The following is a 25726-nucleotide window of genomic DNA, read 5'->3' as shown; positions in this document are numbered from 1 at the left end:
CCCGCCACAACAAGGACGGTTTTGGATTTCAGGTAGGCATCTTAAAAATTAAAAAATGGACACTTATTGCTCATGTTTACATTCCTTTTTATGTTTTACTTTTTATTGAATGAGCATCATTGACATTTCATATGAATTTCTTGTCAATGGCATTAACAGGTAAATAAACAGAGTCGGCCTAACATTTGTGCTTTTGTAAGATACATCATGTCATCTTCCATTTATATTCTTCAAACGCATAGCAAAATATAGAAATAGATTATAGCAATAACTAAACAGTACAAAATGGAACAAATAACATGTAATGTCAAAGAAATTAGAGGATACAAAAGTACTGTGGTATCTTCCCTGAGCTCTCAAAAATGTTACACTATATATGCTTTCATTGCATCCTCCTTTAAACTATTAGGTGTATATCTGTCTGTCTACAGAGCCTAAGATAACAAAGTGTGTTTTGAAAGGAGATCCAGCAAGGTTCTCAGACAGACAGTATCAAAAGCATATAAACTGGGATTATATCTCTGTGTTTTAACAGTTGGAGTTAATGTCTGTCATGACCTCTCCTCTCCTATCCCATGTCTGTATTCCTTAGCAAGGCTGTTCTTGGTACTGCCCCTCTGTTGCTGTGAAGAAGTCCTCCAGAACGCTCCTCAGGTACTCAAAGGTTGGCCGGTTCTCTGGGCTCTCATTCCAGCACAGGTTCATAATGTTGTACAGACCTTCAGGGCAGTCCTCCGATCGGGACATCCGGTAGCCTCGCTCCAGGTTCTGGATCACCTCTGGGTTACTCATGCCTGACAGTGGGAGAAGACAAGAGATGGGGATGCAGTCTGGCTGATAATATGGGAAAAGTGTTGTAATTTGGTGAACAAAATATGTGATTTTTGAGGATTACTGTATACAGGTGCTATTTGGAGAATGGTGTGGAGTATCCTCAGTCAAATACCTGGATATGGGATACGACCATACGTCACTATCTCTGTCAAGAGGATCCCAAAAGACCACACATCTGACTTGATGGAAAAGGTTCCGTAGTTTATAGCTTCAGGTGCTGTCCATTTAATGGGGAATTTGGCACCTGAAAAGTGAAGTAGGTTTAGTTTATGGTTATGTTCATTTCAATAGCACCCAATGCATTCTACATGAACACTTGGCGGGGCTATAGTACAGAGAGAGTTCCTGGCAAAGCAGAAAGCACTCAGAACATTCAAGCACATCCATTTTTATAGTGTAAACTAAGGAAAGTCATTCTACCCTCTCTGGCTGTGTACTCGTTGTCCTCGATGAGTCTTGCGAGTCCAAAGTCAGCAATCTTACAGATGAGCTCATCAGACACCAGGATGTTTGCCGCTCGGAGGTCCCGATGGATGTAGTTCTTCTCTTCAATGTAGGCCATTCCCTCAGCCACCTACAGGAGGCAGTACAACATAAGGAAGGATTTTTTCCCCTTCACCTTTATTTACCAGGTAGGCTAGATGAGAACAAGTTCTCATTTATAACTGCGACCTGGCCAAGATAAAGCAAAGCAGTGCGACCCAAACAACAACACAGAGTTATACATAGAATAACAAACATACAGTCAATAATACAATAAAAAAATATATATATTTACAGTGTGTGCAAATAAGGTAGGATAAGGGAGGTAAGGCAATGAATAGGCCGTAGTGGCTAAATAATTACAATATAGCAATTAAACACTGGAGTGATAAATGTGCAGAAGTTGAGTGTGCAAGTAGAGATACTGGGGTGCAAGGAGCAAAATATAAATGTTATTATTATAAATAAATAACAGTATGGGGATGAGGTAGTTGGATGGGCTATTTACAGATGGGCTATGTACAGGTGCAGTGATCTGTGAGCTGCTCTGACAACTGGTGCTTAAAGCTAGTGAGGGAGATATGAATCTCCAGCTTCAGTGATTTTTGCAGTTCGTTCCAGTCATTGGCAGCAGAGAACTGGAAGGAAATGCGGCCTAAGCAGGAATTGGCTTTGGGGGTGACCAGTGAAATATACTTGCTGGAGCGCCTGCTACAGGTGGGTGCTGCTATGGTGACCAGTGAGCTGAGATAAGGCGAGGCTTTACCTGGCAAAGACTTATGAATACACTGTGTGTGTGTGTGTTTGTGTTGTGTGTGTGTGTGTGTGTTGTGTGTGTGTGTGTGTGTGTGTGTGTGTGTGTGTGTGTGTGTGTGTGTGTGTGTGTGTGTGTGTGTGTGTGTGTGTGTGTGTGTGTGTGTGTGTGTGTGTGTGTGTGTGTGTGTGTGTGTGTGGTGTGTGTGTGTATTAGAGACAGACAGGGCAGAGGAAATTCCCGTGACAAGGGAGGTTCCCCACTTCCTCAGATCAAATCTCTGTTCCTCACCTTGGTGCTCCACCCAGTTTTCACAGGCAGGTTATAATTGTGACTGATCTAATCATATTTGTCTTTACCCTAAATTAATTTAATAAAGGCAAAACCGTAACATTTCCTGTGTGAGAAAAATGAGTATGATTATGAAACATAGAGTGGCATGTTTCATAATAACATAAGAGTGTGCAAGTTTTTCTGTGGTAGGAATGAGTGTGTTCTCACCGCCCCCTTCATGTACGTGTGTGTGTGTTTAGGCAGACATTGGTGCATATTTCAGACGTAATAATCTCACAGATAGGCGTCATGGGGCCCGAGGTCCTTGGGAGAAAACCGAGAGGTGCGTGTGTTGTATGAACTTGACCTCATCATCATGCCCAAAAATGTCTACATTTTCACTCACTAGCTCTAGGGTTCATGTTGTTTCACTGTCTGTCACGTCACACAAAAAAACACATCTTAGATGCCCCTCTGCCCTCACTTTTAGTTGATGTGAAGATATTCTGACTCTAAACAGGCAGCCCTGCTCTCAATAGCACGATACACTAGACAGAGTTTCCAGTTGGGCCAGAGTCATTTCTTACAGGACTCATTCCATGGCAGTTCCATGGCAGTTGTGTTCTTACTCACTACGTGCTCACAGCAACGTATGATGCTGAATGCCGTCAGTGTTCTAGCTATTGCTCAGGAACGTTGTCTTTTTCCATAATACCTTCCATAGAGTAGGCTCTTCCTCTGCAACAGGCGGCTTTGAGAGTACTCTGAGCTTGGCTATTTGACATCCCTGTAACCCAATTACACCTCCATGTGGCTCAATTTCCATTACTGTAAATGAGAGTACATAATTGACCACTGAAGAAGGCACAGTGATGCCGAAACGTTGGTAAATACCYATGAAATTGCTGGGAGTTTATACATGGAGTGTGCGACTTTCTTTATTTTGATAGTTTATAGTTTATTCACTGTTAGTCAGCACCTCCACACAAACTATTATTCTGGGTGTGCGCCAGCTCGTGTTTTTTAATATAATTGAACCATAACATTACGTTAGTGTAGCCCAATTAAATTAGATGTTGGTGTAAGCAGATGTTCTCCCATCTTTGGCCCAATATTTGGCCGTCAAACTACTCCTAAGTAATTTGTCCTTATACGAGAGGCTCAAACAGCAATACAACTGCTTTCTTGATCTTATGAAGTTCAAGGGGTGATTAACACAGTGGTGGTGACACAGTTAGATTTGTGTCAATGTGTCTAGACTTATGGTGTTATTGTTAATAAACCTCACACAGGGGTCTCCATTGTTACAGTGAGATTAGTGTAAGCCTCATAATAGCAAGGGCTGTTTCCTGTCGACGAGGATCATACAGAGAGAATAGAAAATGAAAGAGCGAATGGAGGGGATAGTGAGACAGAGTTTGGGAGACAGTGTATAGAGAGCTATTGAGATTGAAGTAAAGAGCAGGGGACTTGCCTGAGACGCCATATCTATGAGGGTGTTGATGGGTATTCTGGATCCCTCGGGCGTCTTGAGAAAATCTACAAGAGCGCCTGTAATAAAGTATGATCAAGTTATTAAAATGACAGATATGGGTCTTTCTATAAGCTAGGGTACCAGTGAATATTTCCTACACTGGACAACTTGCTACAGCTGTTGATAAGTCATTGATAATAATCAGCAGATTTTTTTCTTCATGTCATTACATTAAGATATAAGGGATCATAGCTATAGTCAATAAAATTCACCAGTTGATTTAAAACCTATGTTTAACCCTTTATCATGGTGTCTTGAAGGATTTGTCCAAAATCCTTGCATTCATGGCAGTGTAAGTTGTCGTTATACATATATTAAGCATTAATCAGTTAAATTAGACATTGAACTTGAACCCTGTAAGAATCATGGATCTAGCTGTTGGACAGTTTGTTGTATAGAGATATCAGAAATGCAGTGTAACTACATAACATTTAGTGTCTCCTTATGGTATGGCTTGAAAACAGTTTTCATGGGCACACAAATCCAAAATAATGTAGGCATTGCAAAATCGAGTGCATCTAACCAAAAAAGCTACCTTAGCTTGATACTTAAAACCTAAATCGATACTGTCATTAATGTGGTTCTTCAGTAATTATGCATAATACTTGTTGAATGCCATTTGGTGTCCAATTGGTTAGTTATGCTGTGATATTTTGAAACTTTTTCTGATTGACAGTCAAGTGACGAACAGCTGTTGTGATAGGGTAAGCGATGCAACAACAGCCCAAGTACTGGAAAAAAAGTGTTTGTGAGGAATGTCCAGAATATATATTGTGCCTGGATCCACATTGAATCTAATATCCCGAGTGAATTGAGGTTAATCATCGGTTGTTGTCTGTTTCATTTACAGCAGGGTCTCGTTAGGTTTAACAGAGAAATCATCAAGGTAATGAGTTCATGTTTTCTTATGTTTTTGTACCTCGGATTGGACACCGAGTCTACTGTGCACACTTGTATAGGACAGACTATTGAGCAACACCCGACGCTATTCATATGAGTTATTCTGGATATAATGACAACAAATGACATCGTCTAGTGGGCTTATTCACAACATGATCTGTTAATGAATTAACATGACAAATACATGTTGTTTTCCATGTTACACCTGCAATTTTAAACAATACAAGGGGCTTGAATTAGCCTATTGAACATGAATTTGTACTGGAATAGGCCAACCCTTGAAAATGTCCTTACTTGGTGCTTGAAAAGTTATTGTAATTATTGTAGCCAATTTAGAAGTTCTCCTGCTCCCTTTATAATTACCTGTGATTACATTTTTGATCAGTTTTTGTGAGCGATGTGGCCACTTTCGTTTGTTTCCCGTCACTTCATTTAAAGGGTGTTGCACTTTGATTAAAACAGAACGATGCCACAGGACCTCAGCCAGCCAAGGCTAGCAGCAGGAAATGCCTTAAGAAAAGAGGAATGACTTGTTCCAGGAAAGAAAGGCAACAGGCTTCTGTGCTTCAGTCCAGAAGGACTCCTTTGATGTATGTGCGCCAAGGTCGCGGTATAAACCAAGGTTGCGGGGGATGTTAAGGGTGCCACGCCTGTAATTTTCCAATTGTATTGTCTTCAGTGATGAAAAAAAAGGACAAATTGAGAGGATGGGAACATCAAGCCTTCCTTTCTAGTGACAACAGAGGCAACAATTGTGTCTGTGAACACGTGAATCACAAACAAAGAGACAGCTTATAGAGGACTATACAAAGGCCCGACATTCACTAGCTCGGAGCACTTACATACTGAAGATGGTGATGCACGAGTAACAGTGTCTTCCAATGTGCTTTGTTATTGTCTATCGCAATGTAAGGCCTTCAAAAAGGCAACAACAAACTTTGAGGGCAATGTGAAAACATGCAGGTGATACACTAACAGTAGTCAGAGGTTAAGACCGAGGCTACTGGAGAGAACATATTGGTATCAAAATATGTTGTTATTCTATGAAGTTACGTGTTCAGTGTCAGTCTGTGTGCAGTGCAGTGCACCTGTAACCATGGTAACATTTTTGTTGGTCTGGGTTTGCTACCCTTTTACAGGCAGCCTCTCTCTTTGTTGTGTGAGGAGAGAAAGAGAGTAGTCACTGGACAGTGGCTGAAAGGCCTCGTCTGACTGGGGGATTATGGGGGTTGAAGGGGGTGGGGGGGGGTCTGTGTACTGACACTGGAATGGAGCCACGCGCCCATGGGGGTTGACACAGGTCCCAGCACTGAACAATGAGACGGTGAATCACCACTCTCCTATTTGACATCACTTTTTTTCCAGTCAGAACAGACTTCCCTTTGGTGTGTAGACATCAGAGGCCCCGGCTGGTCAGGGAAAACAGAGTTAAAGTTCACGTTTGTTGATTTGATTATTTTAGTTAAGGCAAGTGCCGCAGGTTCACCAAAATAGAAGAACAGAACTGAATAGAATAGGATCAAGGTTACCTATTGTATAGGGAGTTAGTCTTACCCTGAAAGACGAGCATTGACCATTAGCCTAATAACAATGTAAACCTAGATAGTGACACCCACCATTCTCCATGAACTCTGTGATGATGTAGATGGGCTCCTGGGTTACCACGGCGAAGAGGCGCACCAGGCGCGGGTGCTGCAGCTCCTTCATCAGGTTGGCCTCGGCCAGGAAAGCAGCCATGGACATGGTGCCCACCTTCAGGTTCTTAATGGCCACCTGTCTGTGGTTGTTATACAGACCTGCAGCATAGAGGAAGGCCATTGGTGATACAGTAAATAAATATACAGTATATGGTAATACTACTATCACACTACAGTGTTATTATTCAGTAGTGTAGTATACGATGTGTAGGCCTATGATAGAGTCACTTGAGGACATGCAAGTTCACTATCGGTCACTCTCAACTAGTTGAGTTATATAACCTATGCTGTAAGGGTGAGAATCAACTTGTTTTGTTATTGAAAGCATTCTTCTCTACATTTTATCTAAAACAAAAATGGTGATGAACTTTTTTCCAATCTGACAAGCGTGGATAAACATTTAATGTGAAACAACAACCACCCCAATGATGTGGGTGTATTCAGTTGCTGCTGTTCGGATGAGGAAAGGAAAAATAAATATGTTGCCAAGATCGCATGCAGGAGGAAGTTGTTAATACAAAGTTCCATGGCAGGCTATTTTGAGCTCTGATACAGGGGGTTGTTTTGAATGTAGCATTGTGTTCACATACGTGAAGATGGACGATAGGGAAATCTCCCCCTCCAATGGAAAAATTGTGTGGAGGGTTTAGATTTCATTACCATATATTCTCACCATCAAAACATTGGAGTTTCTTGTCTAATGTTTGATTTTAGGGTCACAATGGGAGGCGATAGTAAATATTGTAATATAGACATACATGTATGAACTAATGTGAAGAGCTTCAGAGAGACTTAGCTACAGACTCTGGTTTTTGACTAGATCTTCAACCTAAAACGCTCACTGGCTCTTGCGTAATCCAACTGATACCTGACATCAATCCCAAGAGACGTTATACCAGCTCAAACAAGCCCTGCAGTCATGGCAGTATTTAGGAAATGACACACAATGCAGAACTAAAGCCTAAACTAAAGCTGCTCTGGCAGACAGAGAGAGACAGGCCCAAAGCCAGATTGAGCAACTGGTTGCTTTATATCTAGGGCATCTATGTAAACCAACACACACATTTGTATTCTGAAAATGTCCACTGTGGTTAGCCTAGTATATAGCCTGAACAGTGGTGGAAAAAGTTCCCAACTGTCATACTTGAGTAAAAGTAAAGATACCTTAAGAAAAGAGGACTCAAGTAAAAGTCACCCAGTAAAATACTACTTGAGTAAAAGTCTAAAAGTATTTGGTTTAAAATATACTTTCTTGTTTTTAAAATTTACGGAAAGCCAGCGGCACACTCCAATATTCAGACATAATTTACAAACGAAGCATGCGTGTTTAGTGAGTCTGCCAGATCAGAGGCAGTATGGATGACCAGGGATGTTCAAATCAAATCAAATCAAATTTTATTAGTCACATACACATGGTTAGCAGATGTTAATGCGAGTGTAGCGAAATGCTTGTGCTTCTAGTTCCGACAATGCAGTAATAACCAACAAGTAATCTAACCTAACAATTCCACAACTACTACCTCATACACACACACAAGTGTAAAGGGATAAAGAATATGTACATAAAGATATATGAATGAGTGGTGGTACAGAACGGCATGGCAAGATGCAGTAGATGGTATAGAGTACGGTATATACATATGAGATGAGTACTGTAGGGTATGTAAACATAAAGTGTCATAGTTTAAAGTGGCTAGTGGTACATGTATTACATAAAGATGGCAAGATGCAGTAGATGATATAGAGTGACGTATATACATATGAGATGGTAATGTAGGGTATGTAAAACATTATATTAAGTGGCATTGTTTAAAGTGGCTAGTGGTACATTTTTACATAATTTCATCAATTCCCATTTTTAAAGTGGCTGGAGTTGAGTCAGTATGTTGGCAGCGGCCGCTAAATGTTAGTGGTGGCTGTTTAACAGTCTGATGGCCTTGAGATAGAAGCTGTTTTTCAGTCTCTCGGTCCCTGCTTTGATGCACCTGTACTGACCTCGCCTCTGGATGATAGCGGGGTGAACAGGCAGTGGCTTGGGTGGTTGTTGTCCTTGATGATCTTTATGGCCTTCCTGTGACATCGGTGGTGTAGGTGTCCTGGAGGGCAGGTAGTTTGCCCCCGGTGATGCGTTCTGCAGACCTCACTACCCTCTGGAGAGCCTTACGGTTGTGGGCGGAGCAGTTTGCCGTACCAGGCGGTGAACAGCCCGACAGGATGCTCTCGATTGTGCATCTGTAGAAGTTTGTGAGTGCTTTTGGTGACAAGCGAATTTCTTCAGCCTCCTGAGGTTGAAGAGGCGCTGCTGCGCCTTCTTCACAACGCTGTCTGTGTGGGTGGACAATTCAGTTTGTCCGTGATGTGTACACCGAGGAACTTAAAACTTTCCACTTCTCCACTACTGACCCGTCGATGTGGATAGGGGGGTGCTCCTCTGCTGTTTCCTGAAGTCCACAATCATCTCCTTTGTTTTGTTGACGTTGAGTGTGAGGTTATTTTCCTGACACCACACTCCGAGGGCCCTCACCTCCTCCTGTAGGCCGTCTCGTCGTTGTTGGTATCAAGCCTACCACTGTAGTGTCATCCGCAAACTTGATGATTGAGTTGGAGGCGTGCATGGCCACGCAGTCGTGGGTGAACAGGGAGTACAGGAGAGGGCTCAGAACGCACCCTTGTGGGGCCCCGTGTTGAGGATCAGCGGGGTGGAGATGTTGTTACCTACCCTCACCACCTGGGGGCGGCCCGTCAGGAAGTCCAGGACCCAGTTGCACAGGGGGGTCGAGACCCAGGGTCTCGAGCTTGATGACGAGTTTGGAGGGTACTATGGTGTTAAAATGCTGAGCTGTAATCGATGAACAGCATTCTCACATGGGTATTCCTCTTGTCCAGATGGTTAGGGCAGTGTGCAGTGTGGTTGGCGATTGGGCGTCGTCTGTGGACCTATTGGGTCGGTAAGCAATTGGAGTGGGTCTAGGGTGACCGGTAGGGTGGAGGTGATATGGTCCTTGACTAGTCTCTCAAAGCACTTCATGATGACGGAAGTGAGTGCTACGGGGCGGTAGTCGTTTAGCTCAGTTACCTTAGCTTTCTTGGGAACAGGAACAATGGTGCCTCTTGAAGCATGTGGGAACAGCAGACTGGGATAAGGATTGATTGAATATGTCCGTAACAACCAGGCCAGCTGTCTGGCGCATGCTCTGAGGACGCGGCTGGGAATGCCGTCTGGGCCTGCAGCCTTGCGAGGGTTAACACGTTTAAATGTTTTACTCACCTCGGCTGCAGGGATGGGATGTTCTGGGATGTTCTGTTGATATGTGTGTGAATTTGACTATTCCTGTCCTGCTAAGCATTCAAAATGTAACGAGTACCCTTGGGTGTCAAGGAAAATGTATGGAGTAAAAAGTACAATGTATCCTTTACTCACCCATCCAGACTTCCCCAAACTGCCCGGCCCCGAGCCTGCGCTCCATCTTGAGGGACTCTCGGGGGATCTCCCATTCGTCCTGCCACCAGGGTTTCTGGGGCACACGGGACTGGCAGGGCTTCATCAACCGGGTGCACAGGCCATCCGCCTCACCTGCAGACACATACAACACAGGCAGAGTCAAAGGTCAAACAATGCCACCTTATACGGTTCACATTTTAAAACAGATGAGTATGTGCACTATGGATGGTATAGTAATGGTTTTTGGTACCAAAGCTATATGTATTGTTTGGCTGATGTATTATTGTGTTCTGACTGGAGGCATCGTTCCAGGACTTCAGACAGGATGTGAGTAATAGCACGTACGTGAGTGATGCTGGACCAGCTCTTTCAGGGAGTTGAAGGATATCTTTGCGGTGATGTAGAAACCACCAGTATCCAAGTTGCGGATTCGGTAGTGCTTGACCGTGTCTCCCGTGTTCGGATCAAATTCCCTGACAGACAAGGAGAAGGAGCCTTTGGTGGTCTCACTCTCTCTGACCACGAAGGAGCCCTGTGTGTTCCCCGGAGCTAGCAGGAGCCTCATGGCATCATTTCTGGAGAGGTTCTTGAAAAACCATCTGAAACACAACAAACAGGCGTAGAACTTCAAACAAAACCACATCCCTTTCCCTTAACGGGTGTTGACTGTTGTGTATGGGGAGATGGTGTTGGGGTTGAGTAGACGCTGTTGGGTGATGTATGTTCTTCCTACGTGACTTAAAGTGAAATTAAATACAGTTATTTGAGTTTCTGAATTGACTTACGTCTCCATCTCCATGGAGTTCAGGGGGGCAACAAAGTTGTATGGGATGAAGCCCTTCTGGCCTGTGATGAGCGACTCTGCCATGAACCACTCCGGGTCATCCCTAGACAGCACACACAACAACAACACTTACATGTAGTATAGCTGTTCTAACTAACACACACTATCTCATTATATCATACTTTCCAAGCCTTGGCAATGTGTCATGCTCCGTCAAACAACTACGCACTTTTGCATAACTACACAACTATACCACATCCTCTAAAAAGTAAATGGCATCATCACACATCCTCCCCTATTCTTACTTATTGAGGATCTTCAGCTTGTCTCCCTTCTCAAAACCCAGGTCATCACTGTGGTTGGGTTCATAGCTGTATATGGCAACCACCAGGCTGTCTGCACAACACAAAACCCGCATGGGTTAGGAAAACATAAACAGTAATGATCAGATTTGACCCCCAAGAAGATGGCACATATTTACCCACATATTCATGTATAAGAACATACCTGGTAGAGGGGAAGAGGGAGGCGTGAGATGAGAGGGGTATGGGATCAGTTGATCTGTGTACTGATAAGAGCAAAGCAGGTTAAGGTTCAGTAAAATAACCTAGGTTTCCACTTGAGAATTCAAAGATTGTCATTCAGTGTACTAACAATATGGAAGTTCAAGTTTTTATTTGCATGAGAACAGTAAATAGAAAAGTCTGGGGGGTTTACACTTACAATTTAATTGACGGTAAAAACAATTCCATTTTAACCAGATTAAGATTACATTTCATTTAACAGGTTTTACGTAATGTTTACTTTGTGCCAACAAACTGGCCCACAACAAAATGGCATTCACATGTGCTCTTCTCCTGTATTTGTAATCTATACTGCCTTCAGAAAGTATTCACACCGTATGACTTTTTCCACATTTTGTTGTGTTACAAAGTGGGATTAAAATGTATTTAATTGTCATTTTGGGTCAATAATCTACACAAAATACTCTGTAATGTCGAAGTGGAAGAAAAATGTGAACATTTGTAAAGAATTCATAAAACATAAAACACTAACATATCTTGATTAGATAAGTATTCAACCCCCTGAGTCAATACATGCTAGAATCACCTTTGGCAGCGATTACAGCTGTAAGTCTTTCTGGGCAAGACCTTGCGATACCTGGATTGTGCAACATTTGCCCATTATTCTTTTCAAAATTCTTCATGCTCTGTCAGATTGGTTGTTCATCATTGCTAGGCAACCATTTTTAGGTTTGCCAAAGATTTTAAAGCAGATTTAAGTCAAAACTGTAACTCGGCCACTCAGGAACATTCACTGTCTTCTTGGTAAGCAACTCCAGTGTAGATTTGGCCTTGTGTTTTAGGTTATTTTCCTGCTGAAATGTGACTTAATCTCCCAGTGTCTGGAAGAAAGCGTACTGAACCAGGTTTTCCTCAAGGATTTTGCCTGTGCTTAGCTCCATCCTGTTAATTTTTATCCTGAAAAACTCCCCAGTACGTAACGATTACAAGCATACCCATAACGTGATGCAGCCACCACTATGCTTGAAAATATGGAGAGTGGTACTCAGTAACATGTTGTATTGGATTTGCCCCAAACATAACACTTTGTATTCGGGACAAAAAGTGAATTGTTTTGGCAAATTTTTTTCAGTTACCAAAAAAAAACTAATTTAGTGAATGTTTACAGTCCCAATTAATTGCCCACACAAAAGCCAACTTCCCCCCAAATTATGTAAATTGTCAATTCCCAAGCACTGACATGCACAACACCCTTTCAGGTAGACCATGGTTGCATAGGTAATATTCATTGATACCTCAATTAAATGCATATTGGAGATGTTTTTGTGTGAGACCATGTAAAAATGTCACACCCTCTTCCTCGCATTCCACTCCAGTTACCCAGCCACGTCCAGACGCTATGCCGCCGTCGAAACACACTCACCAGTTTAGCTGACTTGGGGGGAATCGGGCAGTTGCAGTGGTCACACACTTCGTCTAGGTTCTCTATCCAGTCATCATCATAATCTGAACTATAGTTGCATCCCATTTTACCTGGAACATAGTCAAGAGTTTCTGTCAGTTTACATCACCACATAATAGAAGAGATTGATTGACAAAGTATAATAGCAATTACTCAAGTACAATTTTGTGTACTTGAGTAAAACAATATAGTTGCTTAGTGCCTCATACTTAGACTTGGTTCCCAAGAGACTTAGTGAACTAGATAGCTGTAGTTTATTATATTACCCTCTTAAAAGTAAAGAGCTGTTCAATTTCAGATCCCTTAAAATTTCAAATAAACAAACTTTTTGCCCAGAATGTATTTTATGTTAACATTCATTTAAACATCTAATATCCCTTAAGTCCCCAGCCCTTCACAAACAACTCAGGATGTCCTGATATGACTAAATCAGCCGAGTGAAACAATTAAGTAATAATCTTGGCCAGACCAAAAGGTGAAATGGATCAGGAGGTATTAAACATACATTCTTGTTTCTGTGTAGCTTCACATCAATACACAACAACCAGAGTGTAGCAGGATTTAAAAATATCCCCCATCGAAATTTCAAATACTACAACACATTGGCATGTACGCCTTCAGTAAACTGTATATAGGCCTTGTCCAATAGTAATGTGATGAGGAACTGCATGGGACTGAGAACTGATCCATATACTGTGTCGTTTGCTGGGATATGACAGACTTAAGATGGTGACAGATGCAATGAAGAGATTTGCCAATAATAGGTTAATAGGTTAAATAGATTTGCCAATAATACTGTATATACAAAAGTATGTCGACACCCCTTCAAATTAGTGGATTCGGCTATTTCAGCCACACCTGTTGCTGACAGGTTTATAAAATCGAGCACACAACCATGCAATCTCCATAGAGAAACATAGTAGAATGGCCTTACTGAAGAGTTCAGTGTCTTTCAACGTGGCACCGTCATAGGATGCCACCTTTCCAACAAGTCAGTTTGTCAAATTTCTGCCCAGCTAGAGCTGCCCCAATCAACTGTAAGTGCTGTTTTTGTGAAGTGAAAACATCTAGGCGCAACAACGACTGAGCCGCGAAGTGGTAGGCCAAACAAGCTGACAGAACAGGATCGCTGAAGCGTATAGCGCGTAAAAATTGTCTGTCCTCAGTGGAACACTCACTACCGAGTTGCAAACTGCCTCTGGAAGCAATGTCAGCACAATAACTGTTCGTCGGGAGCTTCATGAAAAGGCTTTCCATGGCCTGCACAGAACTCTGACCTTAACCCCATCGAACACCTTTGGGGTGAATTGGAACGCCAACTGCGAGCCAGACCTAATCGCCCAACATCAGTGCCCGACCTTACTAATTCTCTTGTGGTTGAATGGAAGCAAGTCCCTGCAGCAATGTTCCAACATCTAGTGGAAAGCCTTCCAGAAGAGTGGAGGCTGTTATAGCAGCAATGGGGGGACCATCTCCATATTAATGCTCATGAATTTGGAATGAGATGTTTGACGAGCAAATGTCCACATACTTTTTTAGTGTAATTTAATGACACCTTTTTTGTTGAGACGCCAAATTACTAAATGTTTCACAAGGTACATTTCGTGTTATAATTATTTGACTTAATTTCGGAATGAATCATAGTTCGGATTCTTTGATAGAAAATGTGATTATATGTAAAAATCGTACTAATCCGGTGTTAAACCATGTGTGGCACGCTCTCGGTGCGGATGGAGTGCTCTACCCCTCAGCAGTACAGTATGACAACGGGGTCAGTGGGCTAGTTGGAGTCACCGCCTGTCCCAAGGGCACAAATCCGAGAGAAAATCTGACGGGTCGGGAAATGCCTGACCCCGGTAGCGATACTCTACCCCTACACTGGGATGCTCAGGGACGGAATGGTGGAGGACGAGAGGGATGGTTTTTGGGTAACAKCTCTTCTGCTTCTGTCTGGCAGCCTCTTACAGAAATAAATTGAAACAAAGTCAAAATTTTCCATTTGAAAGGATTCCCCTTTTGGTATCGTATTTGAATCATATTCAGCTGCTGATGGGCTGCCCTCCTCTCAAGGCCAAAGGCCAGATTGGTTTGTGTGACTCACAGTGCGCTGCCTTTGGTTTGTTGGCTTTATTATCATTATGTTGTGCTGCATTTGTCGAGACATTGTTTTTGATTCTGTCTGTTTCACCTCCACTCTCTGCGATGCTGTGTGGTGTGATAATGGTCATACTGGAGGTTGGACAATGGTCACACAGAGGTGGAGACTGGACACGCTGCTCTTTAGGCTACCTAGTGGTATGACTAACCTGCATTGCTCTTCTCAGAGCTGTATTCATGAATTACATCGACAAGATGGCCTTCCATAAGTACATCAACTGATCTGTCAGACTGCTCTGAAAATATGTTGTTGCTTTCATGAAATTATCAAGTTTTACATATGCATATTAGATACTCTATAGCTGTAATGATTTGCTATAAAGATGGATACTAAATCACAAAGTCCTTCTTGGTCAACAGATCCCTCCCTGACAAACAAAAACCCTAAACAATTGTGTGTCAACTTGTAATAAAAGCATAATAACCGCAAGAATTGCATTCACCAAACCAGATGTTTAAATTACCAGTTTTTCCCTGTTGTTTTGTATGACCTTTTAAGCCAAGCCAAATGTTGTTTTTTCAGTACAGTTAACATCTTCTCAATATTGAATATAGCCTAAACATTTCTGATTCTGCTAATTTACTGTAGAAGACAAGTGATTACATTGTTGTACAATCATCCTGATAAATGACGCTTTCAATGGGAGAACACACCAATATAGATGAGTGCATTATATAGCACATCAGGTTGAAGACGTACCTCATGAAACCTCCCCAATGTGCTCTTCAACAGGGTGTCAGCGATTTCACTGGTCTACAGCCAGAGCAGCTTTATCCATGATTTAGATATCTAGTAATCCTATCAAAGACAGCAACTAAGAATATAACACTACTTTTGGAGAGAACATAAGAAACAATAGGATGTTGAGTGAGTTTTTCAGGCAGGGAGTCTTATATGTGAAGATCTCATCACTCCCTCATGCATTGCCATCCAAACGTACACTCGCACACCCACACACACAGACACAGACACAGACACAGATACACACACACACACACATACACACACCTCAGTGGAGATATAGCAGCCCAAAGGGCTTCCTGTCGTTGAAAGGTTGAGGGTTGTTCTGCAGTGGCTCTGACAGGTGCTACCCATGCAGCTGTGTGTTACACAGGGAACATTGGGCTCCTCTGCAAATGGGTCAAGACAGTACCTCTCTCCTAGTGTGTGAATACTTGTGAATGCTCTATAATATTTATGACTGAAAATATGATGTATAATATATAAGTAATATCTATCTAGATGTAGTGTATATCAAAATATCAAATGACTTTATTCTTGCTATGTAACTACTGTAAAAAATAAAAAAAGAGAGAAAGAAAAAAAAGTGGCATGTATGTAAAATGTGTGTATAATTTTACATGTAACAACAAATAAAAAACTGTACAAAAAAAAGTTTATTTTTGTCCTCCGAAGAGGGGGGGGGGGTGGATGGGTCCAATATATGATATAATCATGATATAATCATTTTAAAAAGTACATAATAAATATTTGTAAATGTTCCATCAGTCACAATTATTTTTTTGTATTTTTTTTAACTTTTATTTAACTAGGCAAGTCAGTTAAGAACAAATTCTTATTTACAATGATGGCCTACCCGGCCAACCCCTAACCCGGATGATGCTGGGCCAATGTGTGTGCCGCCTATGGACTCCCAATTACGGCTTGTTGTGATACAGCCTGCAATCAAACCAGGGTCTGTAGTGACTCCGCTAGCACTGAGATGCATTGCCTTAGACCGCGGCGCCATTCGGGAATTGGGTAAGATCTTGGTAAAGGAGTCTCAGGCAGTCGATAGACATTTTGATTCAGATCTTCTGTATATCGCAATGAGACCGTTATTATGGGAAATTTGTGTCATCACCCATTTAGTTGTAATTGCCAAATGAGTCATTGGTCCCCAGTTCCTCTCTCTGGTCTCACTTCTGTGCCTCTGTGAGGGAACGTTGTCAACGCTGTGGACCACATCGCTCTTTGTGGCAGTGGCAGGCTGCAGCTTTAGACTCTAGAGCATGTACAGAAGTCAGCCCAAACATGTACAGGAAGTGCACTGAAATATGTGCAACTGTGACTGCCACAGGTGATTCTCACATATTAAACCACTCGATTGAAGACTTTTTCCATTAATAAGAAGCATGAGTGTGTCTCAGAAATTGTATTATGTATCCAGAAAACAATGTTTTAGTTTTACTTTGTAGAAGCAAGTGATGCCGAAACATTGGCGTTTACCAATACATTACTGGGAGTTTATATACAGTGCATTCGGAAAGTATTCAGACCCCTTGACTTTTTCAAAATTTTATTACGTTACAGCCTTATCCTAAAATATATATATATTTTTTATCCCTCATCAAACTACACGCAATCCCAAAATGACAAAGCAAAAACTGTTTTTTAGACATTTTTGAAAATATATATAAAAAATGATAATGAAATATCATATTTACATAAGTATTCATACCCTTTGCTCAGTACTTTGTTGAAGCACCTTTGTAGCGATTTCAGCCTCAAGTCTTCTTGGGTATGATGCTACAAGCTTGGCACACCTGTATTTGGGAGTTTCTCCTATTCTTCTCTGCAGATCCTCTCAAGCTCTGTCAGGTTGGATGGGAAGCTTTGCTGCACAGCTATTGGAAGGTAAACCTTCGCCCCAGTCGGAGGTCCTGAGCGCTCTGGAGCAGGTTTTCATCAAGGATCTCTCTGTACTTTGCTCCGTTCATCTTTCTCTCGATCCTGACTACTCTCCCAGTCCCTGCCGCTGAAAAACTTCCCACAGCATGATGCTGCCACCACCATGCTTCACTGTAGGGATGGGGTCACATTTCACCAGACGTGACACTTGGATTCAGTCCAGAGTCAATCTTGGTTTCATCAGACCAGAGAATCTTATTCACGTATTTAACGGTATTTAACGGTGAAATGTATTAGAATTATAAGACTATGTGAAATGTATTAGAATTATAAGACTATAATCCAATAATGTATGTGTGGACAAGTTAAGGGGAGAAATGTATGGTTGAGAAACAGAGGCTGGTAGACTACACATAACCTGGTTATGGCTCTGAAAAAGCTGACAACAGGAAAGAGGGCCCCAAGGCTGGTAGAAAAGTGATGTGTTGTGTGTGTGTTGTGTGTTGTGGTGTGTGTGTGTGTGTGTGTGTGTGTGTGTGTGTGTGTGTGTGTGTGTGTGTGTGTGTGTGTGTGTGTGTGTGTGTGTGTATGTGGGGGTGTGGGTTATAAAATGACTGTGTTTGCATTTTTGACTTCAGAACATTCTCTGAATTAAGAACTAACCTATTGCAGACTGGGGGCTTTATCTAATTCTTCATTAACCAGGGTCTTACAAACTTTTGGGAATTGGTCAAAGCTATAGTGATAGTTGAGTTCAACCATTGGGATAAAAATACTCGTGACAGGCCACTTCTCATGCTCTTAAAATGTTGGCGGCCAGAGAAGACACGTTTCCGAGGTGAGCAGGACGATTAGGAAATGGCGTTACGTCGGGATGCTTCCGGGCTGCAAGCAAAGTCGGGAGAAGAGCAATATTTTTATTTATTTTTAAATAAAAAAATATATTTTTTGAATATTCGAAACATACAATATACTTGCAGTGAAGCCGCTCAACAACCACATCACATCAGTCATCCAACAGATTCCCATTCAGAGCGACACACAGAAGCATCCAGGGTCAATGCCCTGCTCAAGGGCATGTTGACCGATCTACCCCGAGGCCAAAAAACGTGAACCCGAACCCTCCAAGATCCCCCCACAGTTCCCCAATAGCTGTCCCTCAACCATTCGAAACCCCTCCCACAGTCCGCCCAGGTAGAAAAATAAAAAATGCTATTAATTCCATTCCCCACCCCCAAGAACCCCCCAATGCACCAACAACCAAGAGAATGAACTAAAGAGAAAAAAGGAAAAGACAAGAAAACAGCAAACAACAATGCAAAAATAATAAAAATAAATAATAGATTTAGAACAAAGGACATCAAGGACAACTAAAATCATAACAGCAATGCCAACTGTATATGTTTGTGTCCATGTCTGGCACTATTACATGTATKTGTGTGTGTTTTTGTATGTGTTTATTTGAATGAGAGTGTGCGTATATACAGTGGGGAGAACAAGTATTTGATACACTGCCGATTTTGCAGGTTTTCCTACTTACAAAGCATATAGAGGTCTGTAATTTCTATCATGGGTACACTTCAACTATGAGAGACGGAATCTAAAACAAAAATCCAGAAAATCACATTGTATGATTTTTAAGTAATTAATTTGCATTTTATTGCATGACATAAGTATTTGATACATCAGAAAAGCAGATCTTAATATTTGGTACAGAAACCTTTGTTTGCAATTACAGAGATCATACGTTTCCTGTAGTTCTTGACCAGGTTTGCACACACTGCAGCAGGGATTTTGGCCCACTCCTCCATACAGAYCTTCTCCAGATCCTTCAGGTTTCGGGGCTGTCGCGGGGCTATACGGACTTTCAGCTCCCTCCAAAGATTTTCTATTGGGTTCAGGTCTGGAGACTGGCTAGGCCACTCCAGGACCTTGAGATGCTTCTTACGGMGCCACTCCTTAGTTGCCCTGGCTGTGTGTTTCGGGTCGTTGTCATGCTGGAAGACCCAGCCACGACCCATCTTCAATGCTCTTACTGAGGGAAGGAGGTTGTTGGCCAAGATCTCGCGATACATGGACCCATCCATCCTCCCCTCAATACGGTGCAGTCATCCTGTACCCTTTGCAGAAAAGCATCCCCAAAGAATGATGTTTCCACCTCCATGCTTCACGGTTGGGATGGTGTTCTTGGGGTTGTACTCATCCTTCTTCTTCCTCCAAACACGGCGAGTGGAGTTTAGACCAAAAAGCTCTATTTTTGTCTCATCAGACCACATGACCTKCTCCCATTCCTCCTCTGGATCATCCAGATGGTCATTGGCAAACTTCAGACGGGCCTGGACATGCGCTGGCTTGAGCAGGTGGACCTTGCGTGCGCTGCAGGATTTTAATCCATGACGGTGTAGTGTGTTACTAATGGTTTTCTTTGAGACTGTGGTCCCAGCTCTCTTCAGGTCATTGACCAGGTCCTGCCGTGTAGTTCTGGGCTGATATCTCACCTTCCTCATGATCATTGATGCCCCACGAGGTGAGATCTTGCATGGAGCCCCAGACCGAGGGTGATTGACCGTCATCTTGAACTTCTTCCATTTTCTAATAATTGCGCCAACAGTTGTTGCCTTCTCACCAAGCTGCTTGCCTATTGTCCTGTAGCCCATCCCAGCCTGTTGCATGTCTACAATTTTATCCCTGATGTCCTTATACAGCTCTCTGGTCTTGGCCATTGTGGAGAGGTTGGAGTCTGTTTGATTGAGTGTGTGGACAGGTGTTTTTTATACAGGTAACGAGTTCAAACAGGTGCAGTTAATACAGGTAATGAGTGGAGAACAGGAGGGCTTCTTAAAGAAAAACTAACAGGTCTGTGAGAGCCGGAATTCTTACTGGTTGGTAGGTGATCAAATACTTATGTCATGCAATAAAATGCAAATTAATTACTTAAAAATCATACAATGTGATTTTCTGGATTTTTGTTTTAGATTCCGTCTCTCACAGTTGAAGTGTACCTATGATAAAAATTACAGACCTCTACATGCTTTGTAAGTAGGAAAACCTGCAAAATCGGCAGTGTATCAAATACTTGTTCTCCCCACTGTACATGTGTACAAACACCTGCACGGCATCAGCCCCAGGCAAACCGGCAATAGTTGTAAAAACACTGCCACTTAGTGTCATTCAATTTTATTTTTTATTTATTTTTTGTAACTTTTATCTTTGACTGTCATTCTATCTCTCACACAGCAACTCCACTCCCACTTGTCTCCAATTCCACATCCCAACCCTCAGCTTCCCTCAGCCCATCCCATCTATCTGCTGGACACCCACTTCGGGTTTGCGAGTTGAAGATAAATACTTTTACTAAGAGTATTAGTATATTAGTAATTGACTGAACCAGTCTCTCCAGATCTCCTAACAGTACTATTTCTAGGGTCAATTTTAGTTCAATGCTATGCATTTTCAGCCATTCCTGAACCTGAGACCAGAAACAGGCTACCTGAGGGCAATACCAAAATAAATGGTCTATTGATTCTGTATCCTCACAACAAAATCTGCAGATCTTCGATGATTTTATGCTCCAAATATTCAAAATTTTGTTGGTGGCAAGAATTCTATATAATAATTTTAGCTGATAAGCATGAAGTCTTGAATCTTGCGTTGTTTTATATATCAACTCATACACCCTGTACCATGGAATCGGTACATCAAAAATCTCTTCCCAACTATTTTTGCAATCTGTATGGCACAGTTGTCAACATAATGGTCCTGAAATGAAACTGGTATACTTTCCTATTTATGCTATTTTTATTTCTCCGCCAGTTTTGATCTTTTATATTGGGCAGACAGACCAGTTCCCTACCTCCTCCCGCTGCCACCTACCTCCTCCATTTTTGGGGTAATGCTGTAATCACTTGGTTGTACTCTTGGAGTGAGCAGACCTTCCCGTACAATTCTGATAACTCCGTGAATGGCAAAAAGGCCATTTTAAAACTTAAGCTTTTCTTAGTAATCTACTTGAGAACAATTTAGGGTTCAAATAAAACTTTTGAATGAGTGAAGCTTTTACAGAGAGGTTTAGTGCTTTCATATTTAATCATGTCAACCCACCCAATTCAAATTCATTATATAGATAGGCACGTTTTATTTTGCCTGGTTTAGCGTCCCAGATAAAGCGAAATATTTTTTGCTTATATGATTTGAAAAAACGAATCATCAGGAGTAGGCAGCGCCATAAGTGAGTAAACTGAGATATGACTAAGGAGTTAATTAGGGCAATTTTCCCATAAATAGACAGGTATTTACCTCTCCATCGTTGCAGGATCTTGCAGTTTTCTATTGAAATTCATTGTGGAGAGCTTATATCTTTTGTGATATGAATACCAAGTATGTCTACTTCACCGTCAGCCCATTTTATAGGTAAACTGCAGGGTAATGTAAAAGTTGTATTTTTTAAGGATCCAATAGGTAATATTGTACACTTATCATAATTAGGTTTTAGTCCAAAGAGTACAGAAAATKTATCTAGATCTTCAATGAGACATTGCAGGGATCTAGTTTACGGACTTAATATAAAACTTGAGTCATCGGCATACATGGACACCTTTGTTTTTAAGCCTTGGATTTCTAATCCTCCAATGTTGTTATTGGATCTGATTTTAATAGCTAGCATTTCGATGGCCATAACGAATAGATATGGTGACAGCGGACACCCTTGTTTACCTCCTCTTGACAATTCAAAACTCTCTGAGAAGTAGCCGTTATTTACTATTTTACACCTGGGGTTGCTAAACATTATTTTTACCCATTTTATAAGAGAATTACCGAAATTTAAAAAATCCAGGCATTTATAAATAAAATCCAGTCTTACTTTATCAAATGCCTTTTCAAAATCGGCTATAAATATTCCTGGCTTCTTATATGTTTCATGATGTTCTATTATTTCTAGTAGTTGTCATATATTATCTCCAATGTATCGTCCATGTAAAAAACCTGTCTGGTCAGGATGAACAATACTTGGTAAAACCCTTTTAATTCTGAATGCTATGCATTTTGCTCGTATTTTTGCACCACAACATTGAAGTGTAAGGGGCCTCCAGTTTTTTAGATAGACTGGGTGTTTATATTTGCCATCTGGCGAAATTAAAACAATCTAACAAGCTTTTAGTATATCAAAAAATACTTGATATACCTCTACCGGTATGCTATCAAGCCCTGGAGTTTTCCAGACTGAAAGGAGCCTCAATAGCCTCAAAAGGTTCTTCCTCTGTAATTTGGCCTTCGCACTGATCTTTCTGTACATTTGTTAATTTTCAATTTTTGATATTATTTGAAAATAATTCCTTACCATCATCTTCATTCAGTGGGAAAGGATGAGACGGAAAAGAGAACATCTGCTTAAAATAATTAGCTTCCTCTTTTAAAATATCAATCAGAGAATCATAGATGACTCCGTCTTCAGTAACGAGTTTCTGCAAATTCTTTTTGTTAGCGTTCCTGTATTGGAGATTCAGGAAGAATGTTGGGCATTTTTCTCCATATTCCATCCAGTTTGCTTTATTTTTGTAATAGATTACATTACAAGTTCCTCAAGTTCTTTTTGTTTTTCCTCTAACATATTTTGTATCTCTGTAGTATCGTTTTTATTGCTATCTACCTGTACTATTAGTTCATTGATTTCCCTTGTTAGTCTTGTCTCTTTAGCCATAAACTGCTTTTTTATTATTGATGAATATTGAATTGAATGACCCCTGAAGGTACATTTATCCCAAACAATAAGGGGATTTGCTGAACCTTTATTATACTGGAAAAATTCAGTTATAAATTATTTTGTCTTAGTTAAAAATAAGTTGTCCTCCAGTAAACTTTGATTACATTTCCAATATCCCTGTCCATGTGGAAAATCAATAAGAGTTATGTAAATGCCAATTAGATGATGATCTGATCGCATTCTGTCTCCTATTAAAACTTTTTAAACCTTTGATGCAAGAGAGAAATAGACAAGAAAGTAGTCAAGACGACTAGCTTGATTAAGTCTCCTCCATGTATATCTCACTAGGTCAGGGTTTTTTAGTCTCCAAATATCCACTATTTCTAATGTGTCCATAATATCTGTGATTTCCTTAAGGGCACGGTAATGATAGTTTGTAGAGTGATTACCTTTACGGTCCATTGAGGTACTTAACACTGTGTTATAGTCTCCTACCATAATGATTAGATAATTTGTTGCCTGTAAGTTCAACAAATTGTTGTAAATGTTTTCGAAGAAGTGTGGATCATCCTGATTTGGACCATATAGATTAATGAGCCAAATCTCTTTTTCGTCCACTTTCATATTTAAAAGGATCCACCTTCCTTGCGAATCATTCCTGACTATTTGCACATTCAGATCGAAATATTTGTTAATTAATATCATCACACCCTTTGAGTTCCTTTGTTCATGACAGAAAATTATTTCACCACTCCATTCCTTTTTCCACGCAACTTCATCTAAGGATGTAGAGTGAGTTTCCTGTAAACAGTAAATGTTATATTCCTTTTCTAGTAAGCCATGTAAAGACTGATCTTCTTTTTTTATAATCTGCTAAACCGTTACAATTATAACTGGCTATACTTATTTCACCCCTTACCATAACTAGATACTATTCTCAGTCTAAATTGACCATAATTAGTGTTTGTAAAGTTACTGCCATCAGAGATATTATGAAGGTCAAAACTAGAGCTTTCAAATGTCTGATATTTAGAATTCAAAAAATAGGTTCTAGCAATATTTGTTTTATTCCCTTGACTGTTTGCCTGTGAGTCAATGCCACAGATGTTAGAAAATTGAGACAAGATATTATGTGTGTAGCAAATCTGAGTAGGTTGATGTGTATGATATTGGATGTGATATAGTGAGAGCGTGTACGATGTCTGTATAAGAGTAAGACTATAATGTGTGATGTCCAAATAAATAATAACTCTTCCAATTTGCATGGTTGAGTTTCTATGTGTGTAACATGTAGTGCGTATAGCCTTAATATTCATAATGATAATTGTAATCCATATCGTATCACCATCATAGTTGCATCATAATTACCTTTAACATAATTGAAAAACACATCCCAGCATTTCCATAGCAATTGACGTTTCACATGATCATGAAAGAGACATTGCATTACTCTAGAGACGGCTTCACTACAGTACAAATGTATTCCATACAATATGTTATTATTCACAATGCCCCTATTCTGATATCTTCCCCTTGCTTGTTGTAAATGTATATAAACTTGTAGACAAATACATAAAAAAGACAGACAAACAATAAACACATTAAATTATATAAAACAGTTCTTGACAATAGAGAGAGARGGAGAGAAGAGAAGAGAAAAGAGAGAAAGAGGGAGTGAGAGAAGAGAGCGAGATCAGGTGTGTGTGTGTATGTATAAGTCCATACAGTATGTGTAAGCAAGCATGTAATTGAGTACGTGTGTGTTCATATCCATTTCATAATGTTCAGATATTTTTACAGTTTCCATACCTTCTTTTTTTTGTAACCTGAAGTCCCTGTAGAATTTAGTACAGCCATGGTGTTATGGAGCTGTCTCGGAATAGCTATCCATCTATAAAGAGTTTGTCCACAATGAAGAGGAATATTGGGACAAGGACACAGAAAGGTCGATTTCTGAGAAGGAATGGAGGGTAAAAAAGAGGAAGAAGAGGTCTAACAGAATGAGGATTTGAATATCAGGAAGAGGGCAATAGAAATGGAGATGTGGTATCGAAGAAGATTGGTGTCAAGTGCAAAACAGAGTAAACCGAGCACCCGACCTAGTTTTGTAGGGGAAATGGAAGTGAATGAGGGCGAGTTAAGTGAGGTGGAAGGTGTGGTGAAGAGTTCGGAACCTGAGCCTGGCAGTAATGGACATGATAAAGAAGAATCTGGTCCAGTAGTAGTGATATTTTTGGAGAAAGTGGATCCTTGCCTTTTGGTGGATCCATTTGTGGTTTCATGGTGGGTGGGAAAGGAGTTGTGTGCAGTTGAATCAGTGAAGGTAACCTGTAGTGGACTTGTGATATTTGTTTGTGTTTCCTCTGACCAGAGGGAGCAGGCGCTCTGTGTCACAGAACTTGGGTCAAGATCTGTTATCTGCTTTGCTCTTAGGAACAGGGCACCATTGAAAGGAGTGATTTCTGGGGTATAGTTAAGTGTGGAGGTGGAGTAATTGAAGTTGAAGATTCCTGGAGTTTGTGATGCCGGCTGTTTGGTGTGACGCAGAC

The 25726-nt window shown here is 41.0% G+C and overlaps 1 protein-coding gene across 2 annotated transcripts; it reads right to left on the bottom strand.

Moving 5' to 3' along the window:
* Window positions 1–70: 70 nt before the first annotated feature.
* On the bottom strand, window positions 71–25068 carry LOC111968811 (proto-oncogene tyrosine-protein kinase LCK). 2 transcript variants are annotated; one of them, XM_070445214.1, is made up of 12 exons: window positions 24987–25068; window positions 12649–12758; window positions 11209–11269; window positions 11007–11097; window positions 10703–10804; window positions 10263–10516; window positions 9897–10049; window positions 6395–6574; window positions 3819–3895; window positions 1255–1408; window positions 947–1078; window positions 71–794 (listed from the first exon to the last, which is right to left on the bottom strand). In XM_070445214.1, the coding sequence occupies exons 2-12, from the start codon at window positions 12751–12753 to the stop codon at window positions 589–591; spliced, it is 1515 nt and encodes a 504-aa protein (XP_070301315.1). In that variant the 5' UTR covers window positions 12754–12758; window positions 24987–25068; the 3' UTR covers window positions 71–588. The 2 variants fall into 2 exon arrangements, with proteins under 2 accessions (XP_070301315.1, XP_023850466.1); XM_023994698.2 differs by lacking the exon at window positions 24987–25068 and adding an exon at window positions 15545–15789.
* Between the last annotated feature and the right edge of the window lie 658 nt (window positions 25069–25726).

The sequence above is a fragment of the Salvelinus sp. IW2-2015 genome, linkage group LG9 (assembly GCF_002910315.2).
Source record: "Salvelinus sp. IW2-2015 linkage group LG9, ASM291031v2, whole genome shotgun sequence".
NCBI classification, from domain to species: Eukaryota; Metazoa; Chordata; class Actinopteri; order Salmoniformes; family Salmonidae; genus Salvelinus; species Salvelinus sp. IW2-2015.
This window is presented reverse-complemented; position numbering and strand designations above follow the sequence as displayed.